The 14,207-nt window shown below is 45.0% G+C and overlaps 1 protein-coding gene across 1 annotated transcript in view; it reads left to right on the plus strand.

The window, feature by feature from the left end:
* The first annotated feature begins 5,584 nt into the window (after positions 1–5,584).
* Positions 5,585–14,207, plus strand: part of LOC125718267 (potassium voltage-gated channel subfamily H member 4-like) — a 32,061-nt gene continuing 23,438 nt past the window's right edge. Inside the window, exon 1 of the mRNA XM_048991969.1 lies at positions 5,585–6,231. Within this exon, the coding sequence (XP_048847926.1) occupies positions 6,156–6,231 (76 nt within the window). The 5' untranslated portion in view covers positions 5,585–6,155. The remainder of the gene's footprint in view (positions 6,232–14,207) is intronic.

Here is a 14,207-nt window from a genome sequence, read left to right on the forward strand (position 1 = left end):
AAGCAAATGACAAAAGAAGATGTCGCCGGTGAATCGTATTACGCAAAGTGCGACATCTTTTGTTATTTGACTTATACTTTTTTCAGATCCAGCATTCTGGTGAGATGCATTTTCCTGTACTTCGTTAAATAAGCAGCCATCGTGATATCGCAGTGATTTCTGAAGTCCTGCTAGCTTGGATGGATCTCCGCGTTTTGATCCACACCCAATCTTTGCTGTAGAAGGTGCCCTCTTTGACATCGCCATAAAGGACACCAATAGTGTATTTCGGCTGAAATGGTCGCAGCAGTTGCTGACTGCGGTTTGTTAAGTAGCATATTCCCCACCCCGTCCCGATACTTGCACATGCGCTATCTCTGACCTCTCACCAGGGCGAAGACTACCTGGATCCTCACATTAGGAAAAATAATAAGAGAAGTTTCCCAGTAATTCTTGGAGCCCCGGTCAGATCGCCACATATATAATTCTCTTCAACCGGCACTCCGGATATTTAAGAAAGTGTATTAATTGGAAGCGATATACAATGGATTCTTGTTACAACTATCGTATAAATTGAAAAACATCCGTATTTTTTTCAGTGATAGTGATTATCACGTAAATTAAACTACAGCCGATCTGCACGCGGTTGCCGAACTGCAGCTTTAATGCCCCCCAGCCGGGTGCAGTAGGCGGTGAGACTCACGCCGAAGGCAGTGATCTGCAAGGTCTGCGATGAGTTAATATTTATGACGGCGATCTCAGAGCTACTCAGTAATGATTATGTGAGTTTTCTCATCAGTTTGGAAGGAAATCATCGCAGGGTTATTATTCCTGCTGCTGCAGGCGCGTTTTGATTGCCGCAGTGTTTTCCGTTTCTACCTGCCCGTACAGCCTGTTACTCCTGTGCTGTGTTAATTGCCCGCGGGTGACAGTAACCGGCTACATGGGTCTGTCTATAGAAAAACAACTGGTCTATGAAGACCTGTAATAGTCAAGCGTATGAAAGTTAACTAAACAACTGGATTCTGCACCATAGCTTATAGTCTCAGCTAGGGGGTGTAGTTACAGATGAATGGAGGGGGCTTGATGACAAACTTAAATAGGCCTATAATATACAAATATATTTATGACTTAAACCAATTCATTGGGGGGGACCTAAAAACATTTTTTTTTGGGGGGGGGATAAAGCTAAAGAGAAGCCAAAGCCCCCCTTAAAATAGGCCTATCGACACCCCTGGTCTCAGCTTGTCTTATGGTGGCCGGAACAACTGAAACTGAAATCCATCTTTTAACGATGAATCTTTATTTGTAGCTTAAACAATCACGTACTGTTTCATTTTAACCCCCCCCTTAAGTAAAACATGGAAAGGGGGATATTTCATGAGCGTATCACGTATATCGTGTAGTATAACGGCAATGATTTTTAAAGTGATTAGGCGTAAATATTTTATGGAGAACTGTCAGTTATTTGTTAATTACGGTTCAGTGCAGGATTTGGGGTAGTATTTTTAGCTGTGCTCCATTTAATATTGGATTTACGCTTTTTTTTGTTTTTGGTGGACAAATGCTAGCAAATGAAAGGGAACTGGGACGACATGGCAATCGCCAGTTTCAGCGCTAATGTGGCGTATTATCGTGCAACATTAATGAGCATAGAAGAGGAGCTTCCTTGGCGCATATTATTATAGTGACTGTTGTATTGGTTCGACCACGTTTTCTGTGCATTTTGTGGTTTTAATGTTGTAGCAGACTTAATAGTCTTCTTGTGCAAACGACTTTCTTGAGACTTGTCTTTTAACCTTTTAGTCGTTCTTTCTTTTTCCATTTTCTTCCTTATCCTTTAAACCATTAAAGTAATCACCACTCATTTATATACAATTTTACATTTTTTTTGGGGGGGGGGGATTTCTCAATGCCTTACACATACCACGTCTTACCAGTACCAGCCAAATTAAGTACAGGAAAAATCTTTCGATAATAGGCCTATGACTGTGAGACTATCTCTCGTGAAGATAACGGCATGACTGTTGGTAAGTGTCTCCATTTTTTAAATATTCATTCCAGTTAATGAGCTAATGTTTATATTAAAACACAATTAAACGTGTAGTATGGGTGCATGTGGTACACATTGTGCATTTCTTGTTTGGAAATGGACTTGAATTTCTTCAAATGAGACTACAGTCCTACCCAGTTGGGTTTCGTGATGGACCTGACCGAGACGCAGCCACAGCATCTGCTTCGGATCGTAGCTTAAGTACCTGCTGGCCCGTTAGGGTGCGACGTAGATGGAGGTGGAGTAGATGCATTTGTTTGTGTCTTCTGACTGGTGGAAATACACTTAGTCCCCGAAGGTACCGCATCAGCAGGCTGCTCAGCTGCCCGTGTTCGGTGTTACCACGCCAGGGTGACAACGGGCTCGTAGGCAGGAGGCAAGCTGCACTGGAAGCGAAGTTATAACTGGTGATAATGCGTTTAATCCCTTATTGTTTGAAACTTTCAACGGTTATTGGAAACATAATTATATTCATATATGCGTTCAGCCAAACTTCCCATATTCTAAGCATAACTAAAGTAAATTTGAATAGAAAATTGACTCATTAAACCCAGCAGGAAAAAATATAGTAGTAATACGCTATCATTTCATATGCGTATTATATGACGAAAGGTGGCGTAGTGGTTATCGCTGCTGTCTCGCAGCAAGAAGGTCTGGTCCGGTCCCGGGTCCTTTCTGTGTGGAGCTCTCCCCATTTTTGCCGGGGGCTTCGGTAACCTCTCACGGTCCAAAAGCGTGGATAGGTTGATTGGTGAGTCTAAATTGGCCTTGTAGTTGTGTGAGTGTCTGCACCATGCGGTGTGTTTGCGCCTGCCAAGGGTTGGTTCCCGCCTGCGTCCATTGTTCCTGGGATAGGCTCCGGTTGTATACATAAAAATGATGCATATAAAAGTAGCATGTCATGGAGTTATATAACCTGCATGACATCAGTGCCTTAATCCTCATGAATGTTTTGCATGCATGTGGAGATCTGCAGTTAGGGGGGGCCGATTAGCACGCAGCGGGGCTCTCGGACATCGCTGGGGGGCCAGCCCTGGGACAGCTGCCCTGCTGGCCACTCCAACCCCTGCAATGCGCAGTTAATGTAAAGCCTTATCAAATATTTGTGTGACCTATTCAGCTTACTGTGCTGCATTAGTGTCTTTAAATGGGCCATTGTGTATTCTTGTGTGTGTCTTGTTTTGAACTAACATTCCACCCAGGATGCTTCCCAGAATCGTGCTCAGTGGGGAGAGTTACAGGCTCACTGTGACTCTCCATCGCACAGATTAAAGATGATGAAAGGACATTCGGAATTACAGACGATATAAATGCTAATTAAAGGAAAAACAAGAAAAGTCAATTTGGCTGATCTCTGTTTTCATGTTTTCATGTAATAATGTGTGGTTTAGCCCTGTGAGAATATTAGGCCTAAATACATCCGTTGTGTGTCAAACACAGTGGTAGGATCAGGCTGCTTCAGCATGGGCACTTGCCTCAGCTGGAGGCTGATTGGCCTGCACTGTGCCCCCCTCGTCTGTCACTCACCAATTCGAAACAGGTCATTGGCTAAACGAAAGGTTGACACCACCTTAAAATTTCTCGGATTGCTTCTGTATCCCAGCCTGAGGATCTCTGACTGAGGCTCCCGGTTAAACAGCAGTCCACACTAATTCAGGCTTTTGTTCGAGTACCAGTATTACTTCCATGTCACTTTCTAAAAGGCGAGCAGGTCTGTGTGGGCAGGTTTTTGGCTTTAACAAATTAAGACAGAGGAATGAATGCATAAGCGGGTCATTTAGAATTAAGTAAAGAGGGAAAGGGGCGCTAACTGATTGGCCAGTGAACGTGCTCCCATCAACATGTGCGACCTGAGTGGCCGGTGAACGTGCTCCCATCAACATGTGCGACCTGATTGGCCGGTGAACGTGCTCCCATCGACATGTGCGACCTGATTGGCCGGTGAACGTGCTCCCATCGACATGTGCGACCTGATTGGCCGGTGAATGTGCTCCTATCCACATGTGCTACCTGTTTCCATGCCCAACACTCCTTGCAGAATCCAAGCAGATAAGTCTTGACACCTTTATGTGATTTTTCATGAACAATTGTTGACATTTTATCGACCCAAAGAAGTCCTTAATGAATGTCCTTAAGTCGTTGGTTGCAATGGGTGCTTGGGCTACATTAGCAATTAGCATTGTTTCCTAGGTAGTTAGTGATTAGCATGCTTTGGCATTCTGACGAGGGCGTTTACTGACCAATCAGGTAGCTTTTCTCAAGGGGTCAACCTTGAAACACTGAGTGACGGGAGGGGTTACTCCGGGAGCCAATCAACTTCCAGCTGGGTCCAGTTTCCCTATTAGCCCCGCCCTTGTGTTTGTACCTGGGGCAAGGAGAACAGGAAAGCCATCGTTTATAATGTAAATGAACATATTTGGGTGAATGAGGGTCCAAGACACGAACAGAAGACGCATTACAACACTAGCAATTAGCTACAGGTGAATGACACCCAGTTATGCGGCCAAAAACAGGTGTGAATCGTTCCTCATCGCAGGGCTTGTGTAGCTTCATAAAAGCAGCAGTTTGAATGGAAAGAGCTGGGCATGAAATGTGCATGACGCTGGGGTTTTGTTCGACCTGTGCAGTGCTGAGGGGATCGCTCGGCATCGCACCGTACCCATTCGTGCAGTCAATTTACTTACAACGGAGACAGGGTGGGGGGGGTCTGTAAAATAGAACAAGACCACCACTTGTCTATCGACAGGGACTGAGAACCACTAATTGGAGACTAGAGCGCTAATCATATTTTTCTTTTTTTATTTCATTACTTAGTCAATACTTTCCTATTATCCAAAGAGTCAGCACGCTGTATATTTATAGAACTATATATTTTTGTAGTAATCACCTCCGAGTTACAATCGCAGAGCCCTTTCTGGGAAAACGTCCCAGTGACTGAAATTCACATGATTTCTTCATGATGTCAGTTGCTGAAGTGAGTGAGACTCAATGTTATTTTTTGATCGTTTGGTCATTTATTATGGTCATCTACTATGAAGATACGAGCTCCTTCATTGTGGAACATTCTGCTTGTCGGTCTTGCCGTCCTTTTCCCCGTGCAAGACAGATTAAAAATAAAAAGCATATGAATATGATAGAAAACACTTAGCACTGAGATTACAGGAAATGAAGAGCAGGCTGGTTTCAATCGGCAGTGTTTTTTCACAAGCACGCGTGCCAAAAAATCATGTTGTGTGAAAGCAGGTGTTAATTACATGCGGTGTTAATTGGGCGAATCTCTGAATGTGAGGTATATTGCCTGTGAACTTATTCATACCCCTTTTGACTTGACTTGTCTACTGATTATGTAAGAATGTGTCAGGAATGTTTGTTTATTTTTTTTTTTGAGGCAAACTGAGGGGTTTCTTGTTGGGGAGTTATCAGCATTGTCAATGGCAGGGGTCCCCAACTCCGGTCTATCTTACTTGGCTTCTGATGAGCCACACCTGTTCTCAGGTAAACACCAGGAGCAGGTGTGGCTCATCAGAAGCCAGGTAGGATAGAAAACCCACTGGATAGAGGATCTCTGGGACCGGCGATGGAGACTCCTGTTCTGTATCCTGCCGCCTGCAATGTGAGGACAGGTTTCTGTTGCACAGGAGGAGGGTGATCTGATTCCCATCCTGTTGGATGGGGAAGCTCATACTGTGGGAGTAGATAGTACTAGGCAGGGAGAACAGGCTGAAGAAGATCCACTGTCTGCTGCCTTTGAGAGAGAGAGAGAGAGAGAGAGAGAGAGAAAGGGAGGGAGAGAGAGAGGGGAAGATAGAGAGAGTGTAGATACGGTGGCAGAGATGCTGAAGACTACCAGCCCTTTCCTCCTGTACGGAAAGTAGCACTGCTGCAGATGTGGCAACTGTCACCGACGCGGCTAGACAGCAACACAGACAGCGTGGGCGATCTCTACCTGAACATGCGCCAGAGCCGCTCAGGGGTCTGCCCGGGACGCCTGGCGTCCTCAGTAAGAGCCGGCAGTGCGGTGGCGTGCTGCCAGTGATCTCGCGGGAGCCACCGAAGTCACCCACCTGCGGGGAAGCGCCCCAGACCTCCTCTTGGAATGAAGTGACAGTGAGAAGCTGCCACGATGCCGGTGATGAAGGGTCTCCTGGCCCCCCAGAACACATTCCTGGACACCATCGCCAACCGATTCGATGGCACCCGTAAGTAACACCAAACAAGATGAAAGCATTTAACGATAAAGCTCATTTCTGTTCTTGGTTGTGCAGTGCAGACTTTCGTACTCAAATTAATCTACAATAACTCCATTGTCAATGCAGTAAGTGTTTTTTTTTTCTATTTGAGGTTAAATACCTATCAGGTCAATCATGCTGACTGTATGATGTATTTATTAAGAGATTTCTTAGTGTTTATTTACATGTAAACTTTATTTGATATGGTTTTTGGTGAATGTGAATTATATTAAGTATTTGTTTTAATATTTACTGAAACAGTGCATTCATTTGATGTTCCAGTCTTTCATAGTTTTTCTGGTGTAATATTCTGTCGTAAATGTAAAACACCCAGATCATTAATTATAGCTACAGCTAGTTTAGCCAGGTAATCAGATTTTGGTGATTTGTCTGTCCGCTATTTGTGATTTAATGTAATAAAACATATTTTATGTAGTGTCTCTGGCTTATAAGACATGTCCAGTTTGTGTGTGTGTGTGTGTGTGTGTGTGCGTGTGTGTCTGCGTGTGTGAGCGGGTATACCTATCCTTATGGGGACTGGTTTCCTGGTCCCCATAAGGGAAAACTCTATTTTATAAAAATCAGTGACTGCTATGAAAAAACTAAAAATGCAAAAACTCTTGTATTTTGCTTGGTTACTTATGGTTATGGTTAGGGCAGGGTGGGGGTTAAGGTTGTCATAGTTAGCGTTAGCATTTTTCCCATAGAAGTGACTGAGCGGGCCCCATAAGGACAGGTATACCCTACGTGTGTGTGTGTGTGTGTGTGCGCGCGCAACCGCTGTTCTGTGTGTGTCTGTTAAGAACATAACACTTAATGAGCTGCATGCAAGCTGATGGGTGCCTGTTTTCAGCCTGATGACAAAAAGTCTTAAGGGAGATAGGAGACATTTGCCAACAAACACCCAGGGACTGAAATGTTTACTCACGGACTCCCTTGTCGACATTTTTAAACTGATTTGTTTTTTTTAAGACCAGGTTCTTTCGATCGAGTGGGTGTATTTATTTTTCCTTCCGTAAAAATGTTCACAGCCGTGCAAACGTTGATCTTTTGTTACCACTTACACCATTAATCCCAAGTGAAATGGCAGAGGTCTTCTTGAAAAGCTTGCATAGATGTGTGAAATATATTTAAAAGGAAAAAAAGATGTGTTGACAAAAACATTTCGTACAGGATACGGAGTTCCTCAATACTTCTCCTAGTCAAGCTCATCTGTTTGGATATCTTGCTTCAAGCATTGTGTAAAGATGGCATTGAATATGTAAACACCTAATTGTTTAAATTTAACGCTTGAATGCAGCACCCTCAGTTTGTTGTTGAATCTATTAATGTTATTATTTGCATTTGTTGTTTTTGTTGTTTATTATTATTGTATCAATATTTGATGTTCAGAATTTCTTTGATCCCGGTGTCCTTACAGGTAGCTCAGCAATGCTCAGACATAAGAGTTCTCTGCGCGGCTCATATACTCCCTCAGTCATCTCTTCGTCCGTTAAATTGAAATGCTTCAAACAAGGTTCCAAGTGCCTCTGCAAACCGGTAAATGCCTCAGTCTCGTTAATCAGTTTAGTGGTGAGAGGTTTTATTGAGAGCAACGCAAAGCCTATTTTTAGTGGTCAGTGCTGAAGCGCGGTAGCCCATCGTGAACTATTTGTGAATATTTCGGAGGCTCTTGTATCTCGTACGGTAGCTTCATTGTTTTATAATTTTTTTTTTTTGCCCCAAAAAGTTTCAAGTTGGCATTTATTATTTTCCGCTTAGTCTTTTGTTTAACTTTTCCTTAAATCACTTTAAGTGATTCGCGAGTGATTCACTCATCATGCCTGACACGACGGCGGCAGCCTCCGTGCCTCTTGTATGGCCGAGAGATTCCCACATGATTCCCTCATTTATGCGGCAGGATCCCAACGCCCCGTCATGCGGATATGTGGGCATTATGGAGTCTTCACGCACTCCCTCTCTCACGCACACACACTCGCACGTGCGCAGGCCGTGACGGAAAAGCTCCTTCTACGGAAACGAGCGGATCTGAGCCTCGATGAGTTTGACCTGAACCCCTGCAGAATGAGCACATTTCCAGACGGATAAGGGCGCTGCTGCTCCACAGCTCCATTCGCACCTGGATCTCATGTGCGCGTCCCATTAGAGCTGCTGGTGAGACTCCATGCTTGGGACCCGACACCCATCCGGCGTGAGAGGTGGTCTGAGATATTGCACTTTGCAGTAATACCTAGTAGCTGTGGTGAAAATTCTGCAGTGAAGTCCCAGTGCAGCTTAACTGGAATATGTTTCCTCGATACTTATTATCATACATCCCGCCTCTCCCGGACTTTCCAGGACCTCCTGGAATTGTGCAGCTTCCCGACACCCGTGAATGATGTGTGATGATGTGTGACGATGTGTAATATCCCCCCAACCTGCCAGACAATTAGCTAGCAAGAAATTTTAACACCACAACACCATCCCAGCTGGTCGGCAAATACCGTCACCCTCTAACCCCGGTCTGCAAATCCCCCCCCCCAATTTCCAGCTGATAAATCTGGCCACCAGCACACACTCCGTACATTACGCTGCCTATACTCCATCATCCGCACTCCAGCCATCGCTAGGCTCAGACGGTAATTTGTAATACATGTCATCCAGCTATTGTAGTGTAGTATATGGTATTTCGACAGTATTTTAAAAAGCAATACTATTCCAGTACATCCTGATAAAATTTGCTGGGGATGTTTTTTGAACAAAAATACAGTGGTATTCCCAAAATGCCATAAATACCGTGGTATACGGTATTACCATAATTCTGCCCAAGCCCACCCAGTGTCCCCTCCCAGCTGCCCGTCATCCGCCTGCCTGAAATCAATATGCTTAAGGTGGGATGTCTATATTATAACAAACCTTATGCTTTTATTTTCTGCTTTTATTGATCGCGTACACCTATCAGTGTTGCATGGAATGAGACTTAAGTTTTTGTGCTGCCAATCGCCTTGTAACTTTAAATCAATAGGAACCTTTAAATCAACCAATGAGAGACAGTTTAAATCAACCAATAAGGGACAGTTTAAATCAACCAATGAGAGACAGTTTAAGCCAACATGTGACTTGCTGACGCTTGATAATCCTAACCACAATAAAACCCAAAGGCTTTTTTCTCCAGTGCCAAAAATGAGGGACTGGACGACAGCAGGGTGGTTATCGAACATGGGCACTGATGCCAAAGGCAGCTGAGAGCAGCAGGCCAGGCTGTAGTAGATAATGAAAGTGCAAAGCATTTATTTTGGCGCTAACTTGTTGATAGATGCAGTTAGTATCCATGCATGGGGGCGGGCGGGGGGGAGACCGGGGAGGCGTGGGCGTCGGCTTCCAAGCATTTTGCGAGACAGGGGTCACGTGATGCACGTGACTGTGACCCGGGCATCATTGTGGGCGAACACGTGACCAAGAATAATGGATGCGATGCATCTTTTTAGAAAGGAGTGAGTAATCCTTGCCGCGCTGTGAACAACATGATGTGCTGTACAGCTCGAGCAGGACGAGGACGGCATGACACTTCAGGGTACAGTTGTTTCAATTTCACCTTAATTGCCTCTACACATGCAGATTTATTATTTGGAAATAGTGTTACTCACTGTGATTCAGTGAAGGGCTTTGTACTTCACTCCCACCAGCAAATCGATGCAAAGTAAGTAGCTAATTGAAATGTACTCAGAACACCGAGTACACAAAGAGACGGTATGTCTGATTCATGCGAGGATTGAAGAATGTAGAATATAGTGCCGCTTTAATGTATGGGTTTGCCCAGGCTGGAGCCCAGGGGCCTCCATTAGAAAAGGGCCCCAAAAAGTCTCAGGGTTTGGGTTAGGGTCGACAGCTTTTGCTGTTGGCACCATGCCCCCCCCCCCCCCCCCCCAGCTGACAATTTGAACTTTTGTAGAAAATAGTACAAGTCCTCTGACCACTCGGATGGCCCAGTGGTTCAGTTAATATGCCTCAGGCTTGGATCTATCACATGGTGACGTTTGTATTTATCTGTCTAAATACCTACCAGACTGGATTCTTCAGTCATACTGAATGTACAGCTATGAAGCATCTAATGGGAACATTTCAGCTGTTTCTTCAGCTTTCTGGAGTGTCACCGACCAGCCGTGTTTTCGTCCCAGTGTTTTTAGTCCAGTTTTATCCCAGTTTTTTTTTTTTTTTTTGCCTTCAAAGTGATCAATCTCCTCCTTTCTCTGGTCTCCCTGTCTCCCGATAATCTGCAATAAATGCTCAGTACTGTCCATCCTGAGCTCCCATTTAATATTTTTTGCACAAGGAATCACCTGAAACCACAGATCGGAGGGAAGAGCAGCTAAAATCGCCCTAAAATCGCACGCATCCCAAACGAGCTCCGGACTTTGCTCCTAGGGCTCGTTCACCGTTCTGATCCGCCTCTGATCTGATTAGGCCTCCATAATGGGACTTTCCTGTGCTCCAGTTTTAAATCCCAGAGCTCATTAATTTGGATTCATAAAGCATGGATTCTACCTCTTCGGTCATAATTAGAAATGTACCCAGGCTTATTTGCGCCTGTCTCCGTTCCGTCATATGTAGGCTATTATGTGTTGTTGATTTCACTGGACTATTGACTATCTTGCTGCCTAAATAATGAATTGTGTGTCTGTTTTTGTAATGTAGTCTAGCTGGATGGATGCATAGATGCATAGATGCATATATATGAATGCGTGTACTTTGACATGCTAATTCCGAAGGAAACTGCGGATCGGGGATAGGCACTGTTATACAATCTCCAGTAATACTTCATTTAAGGTCATGTTTGTAAAAATTTATAAACACATTCATCATGCATTATAATGCATTCATAAAGCATTATAAACATGGCTATACATATTTAGAAAAAGACATAAGATATTATAGCCATATGTATTATGCATTATGAATGCTTTATGAAGCTCTCATCTGTTATGCACTGTAGATACCTTCATAATGCATTATAAGGGTCGGTATAAGCATTATGGATGTTTTGTACTGTATTATAAAAGTATCTATAGCGCATTATAGATGACAGATTCAGAGGCAGTCATAATGCATGATAAACATGGCTGTGATGTGTTATGCCTTTTTATATATATTTCTAACCATGTTTATAATGCTTTATGAATGCATTATAATGCATTATGAATATGTTTATAAGATACTAAAAACATAGCCTTAAATAAAGTGTTACCCAATCTCCTTTGCCTTCAGTTTTTGTGTAAGGATGTAGTTTAACATTCAGTGGTGCTGCTTTGTTGTAATGGGTGGTTTTTGTTTCCAGTATGTGTATGTTACAGGCCTGGGTGTGTTGGCACATATAGTAGATGTCTCGCATCCAGAGATTCACGGTTTGTTTGTGGAGTTTAGTGTTGGTGTGGTGTGGGAAGCAGTGCCCCCTGGGAGATGCCCCTCAAGGCCAAACCAGAGCTTCTATCGCCTGGAGCCGGTTGGATGACTGTGTGGCCTCAGACGATTATCTCGGTTGCCATAGAGACAACCGCCACAGCGCCCCCCTTTCCGACCCCTACAATCTTTCTCCGAGGACAGATGGTGCGCTGTGTGCCGGCACACTAGACATTTTCTTCCAAACTTTCTACACCAATGGCTCTCATGCGGGTCGTGGCAGAACAGCTGGTGTCATAACAAGGGGATCAGTGTTCACTTCCTGTCATCTCCCTGTGTACCTTTTTTTTTTTACCCCATTTCCTTTTTATACCTTACAAATGCAATCTACGGATATCCCTGCAGATACGCTGTCTGCCGATGATCTGCGTCACGTGACGTGTGGCTCTCACATTTAGATTGTGCTTTTTTAGTAAGAAACTCATAACTGCAATGGTTTGTACTCCGTTTATTGAAACAGGAATGTAGTTCATTTTGGAAAATTACATTCTTCTGGGGCACGAAGTAAATTCAGACTATGTAAGGGTGCTTATTGCTCTGTTTAATGTGTCAGCACAGGGTCGTTAGACTGTTATGGAGTTTCTCTGTTTCTTTGGGACGTGCGACGCCCTAGTGCTTCCAGCAAAGCGATGCTCATTCCAGGCTGCCCGTAACGTGCCAGGTCTGACTAAGCGGTCTGTTTCCCAGCCGGCTTAGCCTGCAAGGCATGTCCTGTACTGCGGTTTTCTTAACTGCAGGGCAGATGATGCCACGACTCCGCTGAATCCCACTAGGGGGATGCCGCTTTACTTCCACCCAGTGATACTGTTTGTGCAGTACTGTAAAGTGCAGGCCCCTGAATCTGCCAGGGCGTCCGGGCCCCTACTGTGGCCCCTGTAAAGTGCAGGCCTCTGAATCTGCCAGGGCGTCCGGGCCCCTACTGTGGCCCCTGTAAAGTGCAGGCCCCTGAATCTGCCAGGGCGTCCGGGCCCCTACTGTGGCCCCTGTAAAGCGCAAGCCCCCTGAATCCGCCAGGGCGTCCGTGCCCCTACTGTGGCCCCTGTAAAGCGCAGGCCCCCTGAATCTGCCAGGGCGTCCGTGCCCCTACTGTGGCCCCTGTAAAGTGCAGGCCCCTGAATCTGCCAGGGTGTCCGTGCCCCTACTGTGGCCCCTGTAAAGCGCAGGCCCCCTGAATCTGCCAGGGCGTCCGTGCCCCTACTGTGGCCCCTGTAAAGTGCAGGCCCCTGAATCTGCCAGGGTGTCCGTGCCCGTACTGTGGCCCCTGTAAAGCGCAGGCCCCCTGAATCTGCCAGGGCGTCCGTGCCCCTACTGTGGCCCCTGTAAAGTGCAGCCCCCCGAATCCGCCAGGGCGTCCGTGCCCCTCTGACGCCCCAGCAATATCTGAATAACTTTTTGAGAAAAATCCTGCCAACGACCTTTTAAGTTCATTACTTTCCTATCATTGATTTGTTGGGGTATCTGAGGTATTGCTGCACCATATGATATAAGTATCAATTTTATTGAGTGCATGATTACAGTGCGATTACAATGGCCGCTATTCTACTGAGTTATTATGCTTTTACTAACCATGCAATAGTAACAGGAGTTTGTAAAAGGTTACTGCAAACAAACGTGTGATTACCTTGTGTTGTTAACTGAGCTACATTATATGCTGGGTTGACTATCGAAAATGGTATCGAATGTCAGTACTTTTCTACATATTGTTTCGGAGTTTTGGTATTGTGATGACACTACTGACGAATGATGACCCCCCCCCCCCTCTCCCCCAGGCAGGAGTGACAGTATAATGTCAGATATTGGGTCACCATGTGGATGGGAAAGCTTGCATGGTGGGTGGCAGGTTATTTAGAGCAGAGAGGGTGAGTAACCTTTAGTTCTATATGTGTGCCTCGTGGAGACCAGCATTCAGTCACGGTCTCTTATTCTTAGTGCCTCATGGGGTGGTTCCGGGGTGGGGGGGGGTGGGTGAGCATTGTTGTGTCCCATGTCTCTTTGCCAACTCCAGCTAATCATGTGCTATTCATGTGCGTAGGTGACTTCGGAGTGCCCTTAACGTGAAGGCCCAGTGACGGACTGCTGCGTCTCATGCCTCTCACAACAGCCACTGCACAGAGATCACTCTGACCCGGTATAATAATGGTAGATGAATAGGTTCCCAATGGAGTATTTGGTAGCTTTCAAATAATGAGGTGGAAGTAAAGTTCGTGGACGGAAAGTACTTAAACAGACTTCTGAGGGTGGGAGTTTGAGTCATATCCCTGTCAAGAATTTCTTGGTCTCCCCCCCAAAAACTTTACAGTTATCTAACACTTCTATCCCAAGCAATTTAACAGCAAGGGTTACAATTTATGGGTGCGTCCTGGGATTTCAACCTATGACCTTCAGGTTGTTAGCATAACATCGTGCATCTTGAGCAACAGGAAGTTATGTTCCCTGCGTTGCATGGGTCTCCTTCCACAGTCCAAAGACACGTAGTTGGACTAATTGGCATCACAAAACTTCCGGTTCCT

The sequence above is a fragment of the Brienomyrus brachyistius genome, chromosome 22 (genome assembly GCF_023856365.1).
Source record: "Brienomyrus brachyistius isolate T26 chromosome 22, BBRACH_0.4, whole genome shotgun sequence".
NCBI lineage: Eukaryota > Metazoa > Chordata > Actinopteri > Osteoglossiformes > Mormyridae > Brienomyrus > Brienomyrus brachyistius.